Source organism: Prenolepis imparis, unplaced genomic scaffold (assembly GCF_030444845.1).
Source record: "Prenolepis imparis isolate NDT839.2.m4 unplaced genomic scaffold, iyPreImpa1.0 SCAF_10, whole genome shotgun sequence".
NCBI classification, from domain to species: Eukaryota; Metazoa; Arthropoda; class Insecta; order Hymenoptera; family Formicidae; genus Prenolepis; species Prenolepis imparis.
In genome coordinates this window covers 1,562,581-1,586,155 of record NW_028141168.1, presented here as the reverse complement: position 1 = coordinate 1,586,155, position 23,575 = coordinate 1,562,581, and the positions used below count along the sequence as shown (strand labels likewise).

The 23,575-nt window shown below is 33.6% G+C and overlaps 2 protein-coding genes, 1 long non-coding RNA gene and 1 pseudogene across 4 annotated transcripts; all 4 read right to left on the bottom strand.

Moving 5' to 3' along the window:
* Positions 1 to 1,608: 1,608 nt before the first annotated feature.
* Positions 1,609 to 4,032, bottom strand: LOC145942174 (uncharacterized). The gene is made up of 5 exons (XM_083048640.1): positions 3,478 to 4,032; positions 3,101 to 3,357; positions 2,628 to 2,790; positions 1,985 to 2,456; positions 1,609 to 1,733 (listed from the first exon to the last, which is right to left on the bottom strand). Exons 1-5 carry the CDS (start codon positions 4,030 to 4,032, stop codon positions 1,609 to 1,611), a joined length of 1,572 nt encoding a protein of 523 aa, XP_082904766.1.
* Positions 4,033 to 4,151: 119 nt separating this feature from the next.
* On the bottom strand, positions 4,152 to 5,033 carry LOC145942173 (uncharacterized). Its single transcript, XM_083048639.1, has one exon. The coding sequence runs from the start codon at positions 5,031 to 5,033 to the stop codon at positions 4,152 to 4,154; it is 882 nt and encodes a 293-aa protein (XP_082904765.1).
* A 3,642-nt stretch (positions 5,034 to 8,675) lies between these two features.
* Positions 8,676 to 10,721, bottom strand: LOC145942171 (cyclin-C-like; annotated as a pseudogene). Its single transcript, XR_014426316.1, has 5 exons — positions 10,687 to 10,721; positions 10,495 to 10,574; positions 9,902 to 10,098; positions 9,577 to 9,817; positions 8,676 to 9,496 (listed from the first exon to the last, which is right to left on the bottom strand). The product of XR_014426316.1 is annotated as a cyclin-C-like (transcript).
* A 736-nt stretch (positions 10,722 to 11,457) lies between these two features.
* LOC145942006 (uncharacterized) lies at positions 11,458 to 12,988 on the bottom strand. Its single transcript, XR_014426281.1, has 3 exons — positions 12,837 to 12,988; positions 12,601 to 12,733; positions 11,458 to 11,879 (listed from the first exon to the last, which is right to left on the bottom strand). It is a non-coding gene; the product is annotated as an uncharacterized LOC145942006 (long non-coding RNA).
* Between the last annotated feature and the right edge of the window lie 10,587 nt (positions 12,989 to 23,575).

Here is a 23,575-nt window from a genome sequence, read left to right as displayed (position 1 = left end):
GTTATTATCTTGAATTAAAACTATGTCATCAATCGCTAGATTGTCTCGCTCGCACTTCCATTTGATTTTGCTCTGGAGAGAGGTCAGATATTCCTTGCTCCATTTCTTCCAAAAGTTTTGCGCGATTTTTTGAACAGTCCGCCAACGATCGAGTCGATTAACAGGTGTCTCGGTTACGTCGATGTCCGGAAGCGCAGCTAATGCACCTCCTATGAGGAAGTGTCCCGGTGTAAGGGGTTGTAAATCCGCGGCCGTCGATGGCATTTGACAGATGGGACGCGAATTCAAGCACGCCTCGATCTGGATCAACACGGTATTTAATTCCTCGAATACTAAGAGACTCTCTCCTATTACCCGTTTTAAGTGAAATTTGCAGGATTTTACGCCTGCTTCCCATAATCCTCCCATATGAGGAGATGATGGAGGGATAAATCTCCATTCAATATTGTTCGGGACATAAAACTCGTTATGTATTTCCTGATTTTCTCTTCTTATTAAGTCGTAAATCTCGCCGAGCTCGTTTTTTGCTCCCACGAAATTTGTTGCATTATCGCAATACGAGGGTTGTCTGAAAAGGTTCCGACCTCAACATGAAGATGGCAGCACTCGTAAACAAAAGTTGGAGAATGTGTTTGCGCATGCTTTGAAAGGTACTCACCAAAATTTCAGCCATTTTGGACGCGCAGTTGTTGTTTGACAATCATTTGAGTGAGTCGATGTGAGTGTTTTTGTGAAAATGGAAAAAATCGAGTATCGAGCTGTCATTAAATATTTGTTTTTGAAAGGCAATACGCCTACGCAAATCAAAGACGAGTTGGACGCTGTGTACGGGGACTCTGCACCATCATTTACCACCGTGAAATTTTGGGCTGCTGAATTTAAACGTGGCCGTACCAGCTTGGGTGACGATGAACGGTCGGGACGTCCAAAAACTGCAACCACTGACGATAATATCGCTCAAGTTTACCAAATGGTGCTAGACAACCGTCGAATTAAAGTTAGAAAGATAGCAGAGGCTATGAACATGTCCAAAGAACGTGTTTGTCACATATTGAATCAAGATTTAGGCATGAGAAAGCTGTCCGCGCGTTGGGTGCCGCGTTTGCTCACTTTGGACCAAAAACGTGTTCGAATGAACATTTCCAACGCTCTGTTGGCGCAGTTTAGGCGCAATAAATCAGAGTTTTGGCGCCGATTAATTACTGTAGATGAAACTTGGATACACCATTATACTCCAGAAACAAAAACACAGTCAAAACACTGCGAAGGGGGAATCGACTCCAAAAAAAGCAAAGGTTGTTCCTTCGGCTGGGAAAGTGATGGCAACTGTTTTCTGGGATAGTCATGGAGTTATCTTAATCGATTATCTTCAAAAAGGAAAAACCATTACAGGAGCATACTACGCATCAGTACTTGACAAGCTGAAGGCAGAAATTGCGGAAAAACGGCCACATTTGCAGAAAAAAAAATTTTGTTTCACCAAGACAATGCGCCGTCTCACACCTCAGCAGTTGCCATGGCGAAAATCCACGAATTACGGTTTGAACTGCTTGACCACCCTCCTTACTCACCAGATCTAGCCCCAAGCGACTTTTTTTGTTCCCTAAGCTAAAAGTTGCGCTCGGAGGACAGAGATTTTCGTCGAATGAGGAGGCCATCACCTTCGTAAACAACTATTTTGCAGAGAAAGACGCCGAATACTATTTGGACGGGTTGAAGAGATGGGAGCATCGCTGGGAGAAGTGTATAGACTTACAAGGAGACTATGTAGAAAAATAAAAATTAATTTGAAGAAAAAATGTCTTGTATCTTTGTTAGGTCGAAAACTTTTCAGACAACCCTCGTAAATGCGTTGCGGATAACCCCGACGTCCGGCAAAACGTCTCAGAGCGGCTATGAAACGACGCCGAGCTCAGGTCGCTGACCGCCTCGAGGTGAATCGCCTTAGTTGCCAAGCATATGAATAGCGAGATGTAAGACTTACTTGTTTTTCTTCCGCGACCGCGATTAACCAGTGTTGTTATGGGCCCGGCGAAATCTATTCCGACTACGAAAAATGGTTGCCTCAGTATCACTCGATCCGCAGGCAACTGTCCCATTACTTGTGACGACGGTTTTGGCTTATTTCGGAAACAAGTTACGCAACCGTGTGTGACCTTTCTTGCAATATTTTTTCCTCTAAGAGGCCAATAGTTTTCTCGAATCGAATATAATAGCGATTGAGGTCCTATGTGTAATAGTCTTCGATGCTCTCTTTCAAATAATAGTCGCGCAAATTTGCTGTCCGCCGGCAGAATAATGGGATGCTTATTTTCGAAAGTTAATTGAGAGTTCTGTATTCTGCCGCCCACCCTGAGAAGCTTCCTTTCATCCAAAAACGGACTGAGCGACGACAGCTTACTACTCGCTCGAACCTGCTCTCGCGCCCGCAAGTCTGATATCGCGTCCTCGAAGCTCTTGTGTTTTTAAGATTATCAATTGATGAGCGTGACGAATTTCAGTCACGGATAATGATTTGTAATTGCGTTTTTCACGATCCGAAGACGCATTGAATCTAAATCGAACTATCCACGCATAATTCGTTCGATTCTCGATAATGAAGACCGGTTGTTCAATAATGAACTCACTACGTGATTCTCTTCTTCGACGTTCACGAAAATTTGTTTGTTCGCGGTTTGCTCGGCTTGTATCATCATCTCGTCTTCCTCGGTTAGACGTGGTGGTTGCGATTTACGCTGTTCGCGTTCCCCGAAACGCGATAGCCATTTCGGGCCCTCCCACCAAATTTTGCTTTGGTTTAAATTGTTTAAACTAGTACCTCTCGAAACTAAGTCCGCCGGGTTTTCGCTCCCGTCGACGTGGTGCCAATGTTCGAGCGAAAGAATCGACTAGATTTCGGCCGTTCGGTTCGACACGAATGTCTTCTGCCGTGATGGATCGCCGGCGATCCATGTTAGTGCTATAGTAGAGTCGCTCCATGCATGCACTTCGTTAAACGTGATTTTAAGAGCCCTTCTTACGTTCTAAAGTCTCACTAGAACCGTAGCGCCGCATAACTCGAGCCTCGGTAACGTTATAGTTTTATTTCGGTGATACTCACGATTTCGAGCATAATAAAAAAGAGCTTGAATTGTTGTTCTTATCGATAGCTTGCAGGTAAATACAAGCTTCGTAAGCTTTTAATGAGGCGTCACAAAAGGCGTGCAAACAGAAGTGCATGGCATTGGAGCATTGAACGACTCTACGAGGAACCCGAATCGAACCAACTCCCCGCAAGTCATCCGCATACGCATCCCACGCTCGACGGAGATCCTCCGTTAATGGTTCATCCCAATTTAAATTAGATACCCAGGTTTCCTGCATAATTAATTTAGCTCGAATTAGAATAGGGCCGATTAATCCGAGAGGGTCAAACAATCGAGATATCGATGACAAAACCTCGCGCTTCGTTGAAACCGACTCAGAGAGAAAATCAACCGTAAACCGAAACGTATCCGTCCTCGAGCACCAATTCAACCCCAGAGTCTTTACGGTACTCGCCTCAATCGCTAGTGCAGACTGTTCCCCCGCCAAACTGACCTTTCGCATTTCTCGCATCACTCTCTCACTATTAGTGCGCCATTTGTGAGGCTCGAATCCTCCCCCTCGCAATAACGTTTCTAATTGAGATATTAAATGTATTGCTTCATCTTCGCTATCGACTCCGGTAATGATATCGTCGACGTACAGATCGCTTAGTAGCACCTTTGATGCTTCGTTAAATTTACTCGACTCGTCCTTCGCCAATTGTCGCACGCAACGGATGGCCAAAAACGGGGCGCACGCTTGGCCATAAGTGACTATGTTCAGTCTATACTCGTCTATTGGATCACTCGGAGAGAATCGCCACAATATTCTTTGATAATCGCGATCGCTAGAATGTACCAAAATCTGTCGATACATTTTTTGAAGATCCGCGGTAACTGCGATCGCCGGCAATCGAAAACGCATTACGATATCTATTATGTTGTCTTGTAAATTCGCTCCTACCATTAACGTATCATTTAATGAGGTACCAGATGTTGTTTTTGCGGAAGCATCGAATACGACTCTTAGTTTAGTCGTTGTATTTGACTCACGGATTACGGCATGGTGTGGTAAATAAACCGGATTTACTCGCCATCGTCCTCGCTGACTACCGACATGTGATTCAATTTGATGTACTCACGCATGAAATCGATATATTGATCACGGTATTCAGAATTCCTTTGAAATTTACGCTCTAAATAATGAAGTCGTTTTATCGCGATCTCTCTCGAGCGACCCAATTGATCTCTGTTTTCTCGGAAGGGCAGTCGAACGACAAATCGTCCGGACAACGGATTTCGAAAGCTCGTATCTGTGAAATAAGTCTCGCATTGATTCTCTTCTCTCGACAGCCGCGCGGTCTCGACTGAATATTCCTCCAGCTCCCAAAATTTTCTTATAGTTCCGTCGATCGTTGTTTGCTGAGTCAGCAAACAAGCGTGATTCGAAGACGGACGATCGGTCGTTCGACAGCTTATCAAATGCGACGGTATCGAGCCGGAGATTATCCATCCGAATTTCGTATTTTGTAACGTCGGTAATCCGTTGCCGAGCTCAATTCTGCCATGATCCATCAGCTGCAACAAAAATTCGCTGCCTATAAGTGCGTCGATGTTACTCGGATTGAAAAAGAATGGATCCGCTAGTTTGATATTCTCAGGAATTGGTAGACTTGATGCCCTGACGGAAAATGACGGCAGAGATTTTGTTATTTTTGGCACGATCAAACAGTACAAATTTAAATCGAAGTTTGAATTTCGCGATTTTACTGAAATTCTACAGCCGCTTTCTATAGTACAGCTCATTCCGTTCAGCCCGCCTATTTGTTCGCGAATCTTGTCTGACTTTATATTTAATTTCCTGCATGCAGCCGACGTTACAAAATTGAGCTCGCTCGCGCTGTCTAATAGTACCCGCAGTTGCGAATAGCCATTGCTAGTTTTTACATTAACGATGGCTGTTGCCATCAAGGCCTACGTTGGTCTTGAACTAGATTATGTTGACTCAACGCGCCTCCGGCCGATCCGACGCCTCCCGCCGATGACCTTCTCTCGCACTCCGACGTTGAACAAAGCGCTGCGCCCACGGAAATCTCCTCCGGATTCCCCGCTGGACCCCTTGTCACCTCCATTGCTGGACCGAGGGCTCGTCCTCCCGCGTGGCACAATGTGTTGTGCCGCTCGCCGCATTCTCTGCACGGGCCGGACTTGCAATTCCTAGCGTAATGATCTTGTCGCAAACAATTGACACAAAGTTTTAAACGCTTAATTTCTTTGATTCTGTCTTCGACAGACTTAAGAATTGTTTACAAATATAAATAAGGTGCTGCCCTTGACACAAATAACATTTTCGTTCTTGTGTCGTCGTTCCGAGCGCCGTTTTGCTCCGTAGCTTCATGTTGAACGCTCGTTGCTTGCTCGATTTGTCCTTCTCGCAGACCTCGCTCCTTGATTTGTTGACATCGCTATCCACCGCTGCCCGCCGCAACAGCTGACTGTGCCGCTGCAGAAACTCGATCATCGTACTCGTCGTTACGGTTTCCTTGCTCTCGATATGTTCCTCCCAGCGTCTTCTGATCGTGTTGTTCAAATTCTTCTCGATCATATAAATGATTAACTCTCCCCATGACTCCGTGGGAAGCTTCATCGCTTGCAGTACTCGTAAGTGCTTTTGGACATGATCCACTAGCTCCTGGATCTTGGTGGCTGACTCGTGCTTCACTCTTGGCAATTCGTCCAGAAGGCATTGTATGTGTCGCTTTTTTAATCCTCATTCGTCGTCGTATCTTTTTCGCAATAGTTCCCACGCGATAAGATAATTATCTTCTGATATTTCTATGGATTCGATTATTTTTGCTGCTGCACCGCTCAAAGATCTAACCAGATACTGATGCTTCTGCACTCCGGACAGCTCGCTATCGTGTATCAGTGTTTTGAAGGTGTCGGAATATCGTTTCCATTCCTCCACGTTTCCATCGAAGGTCGGCAGTTTTATCATTGGCAATTTGACATGAGCTTCTCGTATGGATGTGCTTGACCGCGTGCTCAATCTTTCCAATAATTGATTCTGTTGTTCAACTGTCCTGGCTAGTGGATCATTGTCATTGCGTTCCGTCAATCTTTGCATCAAGGCTGCTTTCTGTTCCAAAATGTGCATCATCGCGTCGTCCGTCGAACCCCTCGCCCCACCAACCGACGGCCACGCACGCCGCGGCTTACACTTCTCGATTATGGCTGCCTTTATAGTATAATATCGCTCGTCGAAGTCTGTGTCCTCCGTTTGATCCCTCGGATCAGGCTCTGCTTCATTTATTAAGAGTTGTTGTGAAATACCTTGAAATTTAGCGTATATCTCCTCCACTGCCTGAAGGCGAGCCGAAAACTCCTCCGGTGCTGTGTCCACTTCTCGCGCCTTGGCGACGAAATTCTTGATAGTTGTTAATTTTCCCTTGAGATAAATTCTTTGCTTGCGAAGGGTTTCGACATTCATCGTGAAACTTTTGAACGTTACTGTACTTGCTAACAAGTCACTTAACTCTTCTTTCCCTTTGTCTCACCGATAATATTGAGCGACCAAAAGGAAAACAAAGCGGCAACCGAACACGTCGATATTTGCCGATAAACAAAGCCCCGAAAGGTCGATCGATCAAGGCGCACCGACGGTTACAGTTTAAAAAATTTCTAGAACGTTAATTATCCGTCTTCAACGTTTAGTTGATTGTTGATTATTCACCTTCAGTTATGCAATTCGATTCGTCAATGCACTAATTTCTTGTCCGACTGACCTTACTTGTAATTACAGCTACTCGATTGCGGCAACCGTCCGCTCCGAAACGCGCACTCATCCGGCTCGAAGGACCATGTTTTACGTAAATTTTGTGAGGTTCATTGGGATCGCGTCTAGATGGATATAATGTTACGCGTTCGTGTAATTAATTTCTCTAAAGTTTATTGCTCTTAAAATGAGCGTAGCGATGGGCGGCGATTAGCCGTCTTCACTGCAACCGGTCAGTCGATTACAATTATTAGAATTCTTGGATAGATCCGCGTCACAATATTACTTGATACATTAATTTCATTTGATACATTTATGATATTACGCGATTACAGTTTGGAACGAAGACGACTTTAACTTCGGTTGCGAAAATACGTCGACGCGACACGTCGTGGTGTTTATCTCTATCTCTCCTTTTTTTTTATTTCTTAACTCGCTCCTGGTATCTTATTTCGGCGTTAGCCTCTTCTCTATTGCTTTCCCCTTCTTAGGAGTGGATGAGTGCGCAGCCCGCGAGCGGCCAGCGACAAATTTCGTATATTTCAAATTGATAAGCCTCAACATATATGTATACATTTATGTACGCATTTATATATATGTATATACATTTATGTACGCATTTATATATATATATATATACATTTATGTACGCGAACTTCCGTTTCCGGTAGCATTTATTTTTTTGAAAAGCACCGTTATAAAAATGAGTAATAATGATGCTCAATCAAATTTTTAAAAATCTTATCTAAATCTTAAATTGTAAAAACAGCAGTTAAGATACAAAAAAAATTGTTGAAACCTCTATGTTTGGATAGACAGATACACACATATGATATGCAAAGTTTTAAGTCAATATATATATTTCTACATATAGATTTCTAAATTTGATTGTATCAATATTAACAAAGGATTCCGTTAGTATTGAAGAGTGGGATAACTGCTTCTCAAATAGTAGGGTTTGATGAAGACATTTCATTTACATCAATATCTAACATAAATAATCAAATAATATATTGCTTTATATAGTTATTTACACGTGCACAGTATGAAATAAATGATAAAATAATAGAAATATAAATATGATATAAATAATAGAAAAAGGACCGTCTTTATTACCATCTACTACTGTACATCAAATTAAGCTATGGAGAAATGAAAGAGATTCTTGTTTAATGAAAATGTGTTATACAGTCAATTTCTTTCACAAAAGATTTTTAAATATCATGCACTTTCTATAAGAGTATTAATTTGGTAAAGTTGAAAGGTAATTATTATTTTAAAATCCGAATATTTTATGAAATATAAATACAGTTTATTATGTCACAAAATTTTATGACAAATATCACAATTGAGATATTGTATCTTTATCTTGTACAAAAAGAATCATGGTAGTCACTAAAGCTAATCATTATAATGTAAAGAAATTTTGGAAATGATACTCAAAGGATTCGATGGAATCGCGAGTTAATATTGTGTTAATAAAATTTATTTATAAGCTTTTTACATACATTGTGTTATTTCAGTAGCAATACTACTAAACAAATATTGTCAAAAAAATGCCTAGAAACACTGAAAAGTAAATTATTTTCATTTTCTCATTGTAATAAAAAAATAAGAAAATAACTTTTTAATCAATGCCAAAGCTTTTCTCAGGCTGGACTAAGTTTTGATAATACAATTATGATATAACGAATTAATAAAGTAAATTTTTATATATACATATATATATTTATATTATTTATATATATTTATCAATCATCACATTTATACAACAAAGAATTAGGTAAAATTCGACAATTTATTATAATAAAGCTTATTACAATTTTGTACGTTGTAATAAATAAATTCAGATGTTATTCTAGCATTCTTTTAACATCAAATTTTTGTAGCAAACTTAGTACACTTATAATTAGCTGGCTTTTGATATATTTCCAATTAATATTTGTATAATGGAAAAAAATAATTAAACACATTTAAAATACTAACATTCAATATTGCAGATAATGAAATTAGATATGTATAATTAAAATGCAAATTGATAATGCATTACACATATATCAGATATATTCAGGAAAATTTAAATAAATTCAACTATAATTAGTTAAGATGTAATGTTTCGTAACTTTTGACCATATTACATCTAGAGAGAATTATTGAGAATAAAATATAAGAATATTAAGTAATGAATTATTATTTGTGTACACACACACACACACACACACACACACACACACACACACACACACACACACACACACACACACACACACACACACACAATTTAAAACATAGTTTTATATAGGGACAGAAAAGTGTTTCCTGCATATATAAATACAGAATAATATTCATTGTCAATTTTCTATGCGTCTCTGACAGCGATATATATATGGAAGATATTTTTAATTAACTGTATTAACATGAATCGCAAACATTTGGTAAACAGGGAACTTGATGTCAACGTTGTGGAGCTGCTTTTGGATTTGGTATTTTAATCAGTAAACCTTGAATCTCATTCTTTTTATCATATCTCTTCCACAATTCATATAGATTAATATACCGTGCTATTTCTTGAATCCTTTCATATCAGAATTTAATTTTGCGAACCACGATTTAAGATCTTTCTGCAATATTACACAAGCTATTTTTTGCAGGCAACCTGTAAAAAAATAGATATTGTTAAATATAAAATTTCTTTGTAATACACACTAGATTGTAAAAATAATACTGCATGCTTACCAATAGCTATTTGATAAGAAAGATATAATAAACGTACATCTGTTTTTAAACTATCATTAATTATATGCTATGTAAAAGTAATTGATCATCTTGTCCCACATTCTGAATTAATTTTAATAAGAGACGGTATGGTTGAGTAAAAAACAATGCAAGTGTTCCAAAAGATAAAATACACACTCTAAAATATGATTTGTACAATATGGAAATTCTTGTGTGTATGCATAATTAAACTTGTTCTTAACTGTGAGAAACAGAACAATAAAATTTAATTAGCATAATAATAATCAATAAAAATTACAATAGAAGATATATTCATAAACCTTACCTACAGTTCCCATTGTCATTATTTATCTAATATTACAAATTACTCCAAATTCTTCTACTGTTGATGCCAAAAAACTGCTAGTAATAAGGATCCATATATATACATTTTAAGTTGTGAATAAAACCTTTTAAAATAAACTATTGCAGTAGGTATCACTTGTTGCCTCAACTTCAATTATTCATCTTACATTTGTATCACTAATAACAGAAATAATAAATACATAATTATGCATAAACTATATTGTACAATTATAAAACATCATCTAATCATTATCATGGTGTCAAAAGCGTAATATAAATTGATGCAGTATTTATGTGAACATATACATACGAACACATTAACAGTAAAATGAATTATTCAATCTTTAATGAAAATACAAAAAAAGAAATAGTTCCTTACCAAGTATAATTAATATGTATAAATCTGTCAATATTTTTCTTTTTATTTATGCTGAATTTATATTTTGACTAGCATTGAATTGATGATATAATACAGATCTAAAAACTTCAACATTACGAAAAGATATAAATACAAGTTTGTTCTTCGTCTAATAAATATCTCACTACATTTTGCAATTTATCATTTCAACTTACTATTAGAGAAGAAAATAAATATTTTCTAATATTCTTCTTCCATTAATACTGATAAATCATGTTGACTCTCTCTGATCAATCTTGTTTATCCAATTAACGACTGTTGGCTAAAATAAAATTTAAAAAAATATAGTGAAAATTGTATTCTGTATAAAATTTATTGCGATATAATAATTAAAAGGATTAACTTACTGGATGTGAACTTTTTGCCAGAAATTATCGGCCATATAAATAAATTATTCAATTCAAAATTTTTTTTTATGCGATGGACGTTCCTAATTGTGAGAAGTCCTAAATCTCGTTTAGAGTGTAATTATTTTCAAATTTTCCACTGAATCTATTCTGAATTTTCTTGAAACATAGATAAGTAGAGACGAACTTGTTTTTTTTTGTTGTATAAATTATAGAGAAAAAAATTTACTACTTTTAACGAATAAATTCATATAAAACATATAAAACAATTGTTCAAATTAAAATAAAGCAACAATTCAAAAAAGAACAGCAAGAATAAAATTTAGATTCATATCACTGAAGACTGGAGACTTAAAAGAACATCAATTCACGTAGATCATCGAGCTCTATGACATATTGTAGAGTTGGTCTATTTAGACCTTTAAAGGAATAGCACTAATTGAATACTAATATATTTAGTTTTATATAAAACAAACTCTTCTATTGTATAGTGAATCGCACTGAGTCCTTCAGTAGAGTTAGAATCTTGAAATTGTCTCCGATCATTAATGTTTCCGTAAATACACTGCAAGATGCGGATTTATAATAGTTTTTGAGCTACATGTGGAGATATCTGCTCGTAAATCGTCGTAAATTTGCCAAATTCCATTAGAACGCAAGCAGTATGCAATATAATGCCCCGATATGTAGGCTATTACTTCAGCCAACCTAAAAACAATTAATTTTTTATACAATTAAAAAATAAAATATCTGGAAATTAAAAGTCATTGTGCCTACCTGTATTCGAAACTTTCATCATCACATAGAAACTTGAGTGTTGTCGGTAATTCTTCCACTCTGCAATTTAATCCAATTTTACATTGAATGTTTGGGCGTATATCGAGTTCAATGAATATGTGAATTCTTGGTTCTCTAAACCATGTGTATTTTCCCAAGCATGAATCGCAACAACGTATCTTATAAATCGGCGATCTGAAGCCTAAAGCTTTCTCCAGAGAACTAAAGCCTTCCTTTGCAATTATTTTATGATTTGGTCCTAATATCACAGTTGGAAACGTCGTAACATTGCAGCCCGTGCATTTCTTCGTGTTCTGTATACTAGGCTCTGTGGTCAGGATATTTTTTGTCACATTTGCGATATTGTCATCAAAACGATCCAGATTAAAATGATACTGCGCTGTGATTGGACAAATCTGAAATTTCATTAAATAAAATTCAATGAAATTGCAGATTTTACCAATCAGTGCCGGATCATTTTGATTCTGTCGCGAGTTGTAATTGTACAGTTTGTTTCATTCAGAGGGCACGAGAATTGAAATAGTGTTAAAAAAAGATACAAACAATTAATATTTTGCTTATCTCAATTGTTAACTTAAAAAAATATTGATCCAATGCCCAGATATGAATAATGCAAGAGTTTTGAGTAAATGTAGCATTCAAATTAAATCTTTTTAATGAAGAGAAAATATTTCAATTTTGTAAAAACTCAAGATTACGTTTAAATTACATTTTAGTTTTATTAATTAAAAAATGTAAAACTATATATATTTTTTATACATACTTTCTACGACTGAAGGAAGAACATGAAAATCGAAATACTTGTGCGGCTGATGGATGAACATAAAAATCCAAATATTTTCTGCGACTGAAGGAAGAACATGAAAATCCAAATACTTTGTGCGGCTGAAGGAAGAACTTGTCTCTTGATAGATAGCATTAATATCAGCAGCAAAAAACTGCATTCTACACCGAAAGACACTGAACAGAATCGCTCAGAATCAACGAGTGAGAGTCAACGAAAATTCGACGACTTGTTCGAACGAAGTACTGAACTAAGGACGGATGTGAACGAAAAAAATGTGCTTCGACGAATAATTTTCATGTGCTGACGAAAAGTTGAACCCATTTTCTTACTAGAATTGGTCAATATGTTCTCGTTGCGTACCACAAAAACCTCTCAGTTTTCTATCTCAATGTATCACAAACGTTTTACAACTAGGATGCTCACTTTGGTGGGACCGCAATCTTGCGTGGCATTTTGTCGTATCTGTAAAGAATTTATTTTTATTGCATTTATGTAAACGTATTAAATATTACATGTCAAAACAAAGTAACGAAATATACATCGTAAAACAATCACAGAATTTTACCTTTCACTTAAACCTTATAGTTTGAACAGCAACAAACTTCTTATTTCATAATATATACAATATTTACAATATGTATGATACAGAAATGGAATTAGTAAGACTTTGTAAAACGGGTGCAACCTGTAACATAAATTATAAAAGAATATATATCAAAAAATATTCCTAGGTGCAATTAGCATGTTTATATTAGTTCTAAGTAATAGAAAAGAAGTATGCACACACGCACACATTAAAACAATCCAAATATCATAAATAATAAAAAGATTTTCAATATTTGTCAAAAATGAAAGTTTACGTTTAAATGTGTGCATACATTTTAGCACTGACGAGGTACTATTAAAGACCGGTGGTCTTACGGGAGTAGTGTGACTGGAAAAAGAGCGCTGTGTACTAGCGCCCTCTCAGTAATATTGCGGCCGGAGTGAGAAATAGTAACTAAATCTAATTGTAAGAGATGATAAAATAATACATGTATATAGTAACATGAGAAATGCAATTTTTAAAAAAATCATTTTAGAGTATATATATGTATATACGAGTATATACGAAATATTTATATACCGGGTGTCCCATTTTAAAGGACCCCTTCAAATATCTCAGAAACACTGCGTTAAATCGAAAAATGTTTCCTACAAAAGTTGTAGGGTTTCGAGGGGGACATAACATAGTAATATTCACATGACCTTGGGCGGCGCCTCCAAGGTCAAGTGAAGGTGAGAATGAATTTTTTAAATGGAAACCCATATTTTTTATTATAACATCTTTTTCTACTAATTAATTTGAACAACTTTTATCTGAAGCATTTTTTTATTTTCCTATATCCTAATATTTTTTCTTCTTTTCAAAATTCATTCTCACCTTCATTTGACCTTGGAGACGCCGCCCAAGGTCATATGAATATTATTATGTTATGTCCCCCTCGAAACCCTATAACTTTTGTAGGAAACATTTTTCGATTTAACGCAGTGTTTCTAACAATGAGATATTTGAGTGGGTCCTTTAAAATGGGACACCTGGTATATATATATAATTATTTAAATATATCGTACATGTATATATTTCGAAATGACGATGTTTCTTTTCAAAAACATTTATTCACAGTATTTTTTAAAAGGAAAAATTTAGCTCTTAAATTTATAATATATATATACACACATTTTCCACGTCATTTTTCAGATATTATATATATATTATTATACACATTATTATGGAAATGACATATAGGAAATGTAACAAATTTAAAAGCCAAATTTCTCTCTCTCTCTCTCTTTCTCTTTATTTTCTTCTTTTCTTCTTTCATATCTTGTAAACAAGCATTGAAATCTCTCCCGAGGTTTAATATTACTTATTTTACTTTTCTGGCTTGTTTTATTTATGTGACAAATGGCTTTTGTTTGTACTAAATTTTTTATATTTTTTATTTTATATTTTTGAATGTAATTTTATTAGATTAATAAGATTTTTGCGATTAAAATGACATCAATTATAACATAAATTGGATAATTTTTCACTGAACAAGTAATTCAAATTACATATTTAATTAAAAATTATCCGATTTATGTCGTGTTTGGTGTCATTTTAATCGCTAAAATTTCATTAATCCATTAAAATTATTTTTAAACCGATAAAATGCAAATTAAAAGTTTTAATTTTTATTTAAAAGATATTTACATTCGTGAATTTATTGTAGATAAGGAAAGGTTCTCGATGTCGTCGAAGGCAGAGCGAGAATGAATAAAGAGCGAGCGAGATGATGTATCATCAAAGAGTTCCGAAGTCTCTCTCGCGAGGCTCCCTTTATCTATAATCTTTCATATCATATGACATGTTACTATAGAAAATAAAATTTGTATAATTCGCAATTTATCGGTTTGAAAATAATTTTAATGGATTATTGAGATTTTTGCGATTAAAATGACACCAAACACGACATAAATCGGTTAATTTTTAATTAGATAAGCGATTAAAATTTTAATTACATATCTAATTAAAAATGAACCGATTTATGTCGTGTTTGGTGTCATTTTAATCGCAAAAATCTCAATAATCCATTAAAATTATTTTCAAACCGATGAATTGCGAATTATACAAATTTTATTATCTATAGTAACATGTCATATGATATGAAAGATTATAGATAAAGGGAGTCTCGCGAGAGAGACTTCGGAACTCTTTGATGATACGTCATCTCGCTCGCTCTTTATTCGTTCTCGCTCTGCCTTCGACGACATCGAGAACCTTTCCTTATCTACAATAAATTCACGAATGTAAATATCTTTTAAATAAAAACTAAAACTTTTAATTTGCATTTTATCGGTTTAAAAATAATTTTAATGGATTAATGAAATTTTAGCGATTAAAATGACACCAAACACGACATAAATCGGATAATTTTTAATTAAATATGTAATTTGAATTACTTGTTCAGTGAAAAATTATCCAATTTATGTTATAATTGATGTCATTTTAATCGCAAAAATCTTATTAATCTAATAAAATTACATTCAAAAATATAAAATAAAAAATATAAAAAATTTAGTACAAACAAAAGCCATTTGTCACATAAATAAAACAAGCCAGAAAAGTAAAATAAGAAATATTAAACCTCGAGAGAGATTTCAATGCTTGTTTACGAGATATGAAAGAAGAAAAGAAGAAAAAGAGAAAGAAAGAGAGAGAGAGAGAGAGAGAGAGAGAGAGAGAGAGAGAGAGAGAGAGAGAGAGAGAGAAATTTGGCTTTTAAATTTGTTACATTTCCTATATGTCATTTCAAAAATAATGTGTATAATATTATATATATATATATATATATATATATATATATATATATATATATGATATATGTATAATATGATTTGGTAAGGGTAAACTGGGTAAACTGTTCTTATTTGTTATCCTTTGTACAGATCAAACCGGTCGGTAATGTCATCATCCTCCAATTACCTCCGGGCCCGCCGAGCCCACTTGGTAGACACGAAAATTTACCCAGGGCTGTCGGTCTTTAATAGTACCTCGTCAGTGTTTCTGGCCTTCCGTAGCAGAAGGCAGGAATGTAGCAAGGCTAATAAGCACCCACTTTTTGTAAATTTTATATATGCTTATGCACATATGTGCGTATATATAACAAATAGTATCAAAAATTTATATATATGTCTCCAAATTGTACAATGATAAATAATAATAATAAAATAATAATTCGCAGAATGAACTAATTACAACATGTAAGACACGGGCACTTATTAGACTTGGCAATTTATTGCTTTTTTACTTCTACTTTTTTATCGATATTTTATGTATCGTCAGCGCGATAGAGAGACAAGGAGAGAACGAGTATTTTAATTCTTATCTAACATGTAGTGGCAATTGTAGATTTATAGGCTAACAAATATGTATTACTTAATTACTTTTTAAACAAGGTTTAAGATTTTATTGACCAACACTGACTAAGACTAATTCTTATATTATAAGACTTTATTTGGGAATAATCTCAATTCGAGATTTATTTCCCGACTCCCCTCTAACCCCCCTATAAAATTATAGGCGAGAAAAATATAGATCCGAAAGTCGCTGAATCGGGAATCGAACCCTAATTACTTTTTGATTATATTGATGTTACTGTATAAGAATACTTGCTCCATATAAATCGTGATGTAAAGAACATACGAGTAACATATTATAAATAGCTCAATGCAAGGTGTTCGGTCTGTCACCCTGAAGACTCAAGTTCAAGTCTATCAATATGATTTTTTTAAATAATATATTAGAATATATAAAAATTATTTTAAAAAATATATTTTTAAAGGCGATTAACTTTAAGAATTTTTAAATATTGAAAAGATCAATTATTTTACAACTATCATATACATAAAAATGCAAAATAATTCCGTGAATAAATTAATGTATCCTGTAATAAATCAATAACTAATATATATATATCAGGGACCCGGACCAAAACCGATAACCGTTCCATAACCGTTTTTTTTAATAGAACAGAAACCGTAAACCGTATTGAAATTCTGATAAATTTATAACACCGGAACCATAACCGGACCGGTTAAATTATTTTCGGTTTACGGTTCTTTTCGGTATTTTTTTCTGTTTTTGCGCAAATGACGGAAGTGTCATGATAACTGTCTCCTCGAAGTGCAATATTATACAATTATAATTATAAGAGTATTTTTGTGTCGCCAGTGAAGAATAAAATTAAGCAATTATTGTAAACGACCCAACTGGCTTAATTGATCTTTATTAATTCGATATCATATATAAATATACAGACTACGTTTCGACCTTTGGTTCAGGTCCTTATCAAGTCTAAAATTAAAGGATAATACTATATAGAAGGAATCATTTTATAAAAGCATAGCGCAAACCAAGTTGAAAACAACAATTATTATAAAGCAAATGATTAAAATATACCTTACTTAAATTTTTTTTCTTTTTTCAACATGTTACAATTCTCTCTGTACTAAACGTTTCGTATAGATGGTAAAAAACGAACTAAGTTAGACATCCTTTATTATTCTATCATAAATAGGGTTTAAATTCTCTGTGTCTTTATGTAGGTTAATCGTGTTGTTAAATTTTTTTATATAAAACATTTCAGCTATCTCTCTTTTCCTAGTATGTGTTTCACGATGTAAAATATTAAAGGCATGACTTTAAATGGACAACCTTTAATATTTTACATCGTGAAACACATACTAGGAAAAGAGAGATAGCTGAAATGTTTTATATAAAAAAATTTAACAACACGATTAATCTACATAAAGACACAGAGAATTTAAACCATATTTATGATAGAATAATAAAGGAAGTCTAACTTAGTTTGTTTTTTACCATCTATACGAAACGTTTAGTACAGATGAGAGAATTGTAACATGTTGAAAAAAGAAAAAAATTTTAAGTAAGGTATGTTTTAATCATTTACTTTATAATAATTGTTGTTTTCAACTTGGTTTGCTCTATGCTTTTATAAAATGATTCCTTCTATATAGTATTATCCTTTAATTTTAGACTTGATAAGGACCTGAACCAAAGGTCGAAACGTAGTCTGTATATTTATATATGATATCGAATTAAGAAAGATCAATTAAGCCAGTTGGGTCGTTTACAATAATTGCTTAATTATAATTATTTTTTAAATGTTCTGAAACGTGTATGTATTATCGCAATAATGATAGCTGTGAAGATATTATATTTTCTGTTTTATATATATAAATTATATTACTTTAAAAAATTATTATTAATTTTTATGACATATGAAAATATATTTATATATGTATCTATATTATATATACCTATATCTAAATATATTTTTATGTATAATATGAAGTGTTGTTTATTTATGTCATAAAAATTAATAATAATTTTTTAAAGTAATATAATTTAGAAATTAATTTAATTAGAAAAACAAAAAGTAAAAATTTTTAAAAACCGGAACCGTAACCGAAAAAATCATAATTTAAACGGTTTCGGTTTTTTTATTTATCAAAAAACCGAAACTGGAACCGGAACAGTTATTCAATATTTTATTAAACCGTAACCGAAACCGAACCCTAATTTTGTTTCGGTCCGGATCCCTGATATATATATATATATATATATATATATATATATATATATATTGATTACTGATTTAGAGAGATAGATTTATTACTGGATTAATTTATTTACCGAATTTTTTGCATTTATATATACAATGTGTTTGTAGTTGTAAAATTATTGAAATATTTTCAATATTTAAAATTCAAAATTCTTAAGTATCGCCTTTAAAAATATATATTTTTAATAATTTCTATATATTCCAATAATAATAAATATAAAAAAAAATATATATATACCGATAGACTTGAACTCGAGTTTTCAGGGTGATAGACCGAACACCTTGCATTGAGCTATTTATATGTTATTCATAAGTTCTTTATATTATTCTTTATGCAGCTGATATTTTTATACAGTAACATCAATAAGAAATCAAGATAACACATACTTGTCAATCACATATATATATATATACATATATATATACATATACTATATATAAACTTATAAATATTTTAAATATTCTTTCTAAATTATACATATAATAATCCTTAAAAAAAATATATTTTTTAATATTTAATAAATCATTATTCTATAATTTGAGATACATAATATATGCGAGATACGGCATACAATAAGATACAATTATGGGAAGATATTGTTAGGAGCAAGATCTAAGATATCGTTATCCTCGTTTTACATATACAGAGAAATAAAGGTAATACGATAGCCGGTTCTTGTTGACGTTATCTTTCAATAATCGCATCCGTGTGCTCAACATATTAGTATTTGTGCCTATACATGGACGCTACTACATACGTAATGCAAGAGAGACAAAGACAGAACGATTATCTCTCTCCTTGTCAAGCTGTCAGTATGTTACCAGAAAATGTCCCCATGAGCTGCTCTTAGATATAGATCTAGTGAGATTTGTTCATATAAGATTTTGCATCGAAGAAGTCACGTAGCTTCATTAAATTTTTGTTATATATTCTTTATATAATAAAGCAGCCCGCCTAAGAGTCGGATTTTGCATTTTTGCTCTGAAAAATTTATAATAAATTAAATACGGACTCCTGGCTAACCCAACCTTACCCGTTGCTAGCTGCGTATTTCACCAAATTTATTATAAATTTTATTTTTACGTTTTTTCCAAAAAATAGCTCTTTAGCGGGCTGCGGACAATTCTACTGATTAGAAATATCGCAAATTTAATCAGATTCATTCAGTATTTTGGCTAATATCTTATATGAAAGAATCCGTAGTTCCCGGCCGGCCGACAGGCGTCTCCACCGTGTCGCCTGCCGACCCTTAAAAAAGTCGAAGTTGACCGGCTAAGTTCCCGGAGCTGGCTTCTCTCTGCCCAGGCAAACTCCGAATTGACATTGGAGGCCTCTCGCGGTGACAACGCGAAACTCCGGTTTCAATGTTGCCAACGCTGAGAAACGAACTCCCAGGTTCTATGTAGTGGTGTATGTATGTACACGTACACACACCATTGCATTGCTCATGCGGACGCACGGTAGAGAGACAAGGATCGATAATCACGTCATCCTTGTTCCTCTACCGTGCTGATCACGTGACCATGCCACAGTATACTTACATACAGTAGGGACAGTCCTTTGTTCTCAAATCAGCCGCGCAGATTTGCTTGCGCATCGTAAGCGACCATTTTTATAAGTCATGCCAATCCCGTTCAACATAAAGAACCCAATAACTCCATTACTGTGATTACATTTATAGTAAAATATAATCTGTAAAACTACAATACTATCATTTTGATTTCGCGTTTTATGCAATATTTAATTTTTATTCAGAAAAAATGACTATAAAATAATATATCGAAAATATTTTGCGCAAAATTGTTTTAATAGTAATGGGTACAACAAAAATATTGATACGGTGCTGCAACCTAAAGACATGGCGGACTGCTGAAAGGTCAGCTGAAAAAGATCAAAGGTTCCGACGCTGTGTGTCCTACTGTATATAAGTATACTGTGACCATGCTATACGCGAGATACGGCCTGAAAATGCTTTCTGGCCTTCTGTAGCAGAAGGCAGTAACGTAGCAAGACTAATAAGCACCCACTTTTGGTAAATTTTATATATGCTTATGCACATATGTGCGTATATATATAACAAATAGTATCAAAAATTTATATATATGTCTCCAAATTGTACAATGATAAATAATAATGATAAAATAATAATTCGCAGAGTGAACTAATATACAACATGTAAGACACGGGCGCTTATTAGACTTGGCAATTTATTGCTTTTTCACTTCTACTTTTTTATCGATATTTTATGTATCGTCAGCGCGATAGAGAGATAATAGGAGAGTCTTGTTTCATTATCCTGTAGCAATTATAGATTGGCGAATATGTTGAATCTTTATTTCTTTTACATTATTGATGTTATTGTATAATCTCTACTCCATAAATACTTATGACGTGTGAGAACTTTTAGGAGTAACGTATGATGGCTCAATGAAAGAATAATTTTCAGCCTGTCACCCAGAAAACTTGAGTTCAAATTTATCAATATCAATTTTTTTATAATACATTGGCATATACAAAAATTATAAAAAATATATTTTGTAAAGGCGACAAACTTAAAAATTTTTAAATATTGAAAATATTTTCATTTTACAACTACACACATCCCAAGTAGCACAAGAATGTATAAAAAATGTTTAAAACTCATTTTCAAAGATATTTTAAAAATGTTAAAATAATGAGAAGTCCCTTTTTATTAATTAAAAAAACATTCATTATTTTTATTTAAAGTTTATTAAATATTAAATATTTCATTATTAAAATATTAATAAAATATTAATAAAATATTAATGAAATAAATACATATTTATTTTATTAGTATTTTATTCATATTTTATTAATGAAATTAAGTTAACATTAAATTAATATTTATACGTATATTACATTAACGTGAAAATAAACGTTTTTTTAATTAATTAAAAGGGACTTACTTTTACTTTCTCTCTCTCTCTCTCTCTCTCTCTCTCTCTCTCTCTCTCTCTCTCTCTCTCTCTCTCTCTCTCTCTCTCTCTCTCTCTCTCTCTCTCTTGCTACTTGGCATTGTATATAAATGCAAAATAATTCTGTAAATAAATTAATCCAGTAATAAATCTATATAGCAGCTGCGTGTGTGTGTGTGTGTGTGTGTGTGTGTGTGTGTGTGTGTGTGTGTGTGTGTGTGTGTGTGAGCGTACATGTGTAGTTGCAATTGATTTATTACTGGATTTATTTATTTTAATTATTTTGCATTTCTATACAATGTGCATGTAGTTGTAAAATGATTGAAATATTTTCAATATTAAAAAATTTTTAAGTTAATCTTCTTTTAAAAATATATTTTTTTACTAATTTTTGTATATTCCAATATATTATTAAAAAAATTGATATCGATAGATTTGAATTCGAGTTTCTTGGGTAACACACTGAACATGCCATCATACATTATTCGTAAGTTCTTTCACGTTATAAATATTGGAGCAGATGTCCTTACACATCAATATAATCGAAAAAAATCAGGATAATACTTGTCAGTCATATATATATATATATATATATATATGTGTGTGTGTGTGTGTGTGTGTGTGTGTTTGTGTTTGTGGTGTGTGTGTGTATATATATATATATATATATATACTTATATTTTATATTTTATAAATAAGAGAAATGAATAAATATTATGCAGACAATATATTAAGTACAAGATGTTCAGTCTGTGCCATATATGTTAAAAGCTCAAGCTTCCATCAATAATTAATAGTCCAATGAATATAGTAATCAACAATTATTTTTATACACGTCAAAAAAATTATCGCAACACGTAATTAATATCAAAATTTAGCATAAATTCAAATAAGCGTATCTCCGCGAAAAATTGTTGTATTTCAAAATTTTTTTTTGTTTTAAAGAGGGTAAAGTCTCTACTTTAAGAAACTTTCGTTCGATTTTGATTTTATTCTCTCCCCCTTTCTCCATCCCTTTAAAAGGAGGGACGTGTTATTTTTTCAAAAAATTGCATAGTTTGACGAACTCTACGGAGTGTACTAAATTTTTTTCGCAAATATCATCATAACTATCGTAAAATATGGACTTTTCTCTAGAAATTTTAAAAAATATTGAATACCGTACGATTTTTGTTCGCGAAGTTACAGCATATTATAGTTACCTATGCATTTTTACCTATATATTTAATTACCGCCAACATTAGCATTACCCGATGGGCACTACGGGGAGGTTGCTGGTCGGATTTTGCCCATCGTGTGTGTGTGTGTGTGTGTGTGTGTGTGTGTGTGTGTGTTGGGGCAAGGATATATGTGTTCGTATTTAAAATTGTATATTTCTGCCTCGTCTTCGGATGACCTCTTGCAGGCGCTCACGCATATTAATGCAGGCTTTAATTGTGGCTTGCAGAATTTCGAACCATATTCGATGTAGGGCTGCTTCCAATTGCTGGAAATTGGTTGGTAGTCTTTCAAAATCATGCAGCTATCTTCCCATAAAAGGTCATCCGAAGACGAGGCAGAAATACACAATTTTAAATACGAACATATATCCCTGCCCCAACACACACACACACACACATACACACACACGATGGGCAAAATCTGACCAGCAACTTCCCCGTAGTGCCCATCGGATAATCCTAATGTTGGCGGTAATTGAATACATAGGCAAAGATGCATAGGTAACTTTGATATGCTGTAACTTCGCGAAAAAATATCGTACGGTATTCAAATTTTTTAAAAATTTGTAGAGAAAAGTCCATATTTTACGATAGTTATGATGATATTTGCGAAAAAAATTTAGTACACTCCGTAGAGTTCGTCAAACTATACAATTTTTTGAAAAAATAACACGTCCCTTCTTTTAAAGGGATGGAGAAAGGGGGAGAGAATAAAATCAAAATCGAACGAAAGTTCCTTAAAGTAGAGACTTTACCCTTTAAAAAACAAAAAAAAAATTTTTGAAATACGACAATTTTTCGCGGAGATACGCTTATTTGAATTTATGCTAAATTTTGATATTAATTACGTGTTGCGATAATTTTTTTGACGAGTATATATTCAAATATACAATTTTATATAAAAATAATTGTTGCATTACTATATTCATTGAACTATTAATTATTGATGGAAGCTTTGAGCTTTTATATGGCACAGA

Coding starts and splice junctions, on each gene's coding strand:
- LOC145942173 (XM_083048639.1), bottom strand. CDS start 5,033: ATGGCAACAGCCATCGTTAATGTAAAAACTAGCAATGGCTATTCGCAA.
- LOC145942174 (XM_083048640.1), bottom strand. CDS start 4,032: ATGGTAGGAGCGAATTTACAAGACAACATAATAGATATCGTAATGCGT. Junction 3,358..3,477: donor CGGATACGTTTCGGTTTACG/GTTGATTTTCTC, acceptor TTAATTATGCAG/GAAACCTGGGTATCTAATTT. Junction 2,791..3,100: donor TTTTTATTATGCTCGAAATC/GTGAGTATCACC, acceptor TTTAAACCAAAG/CAAAATTTGGTGGGAGGGCC.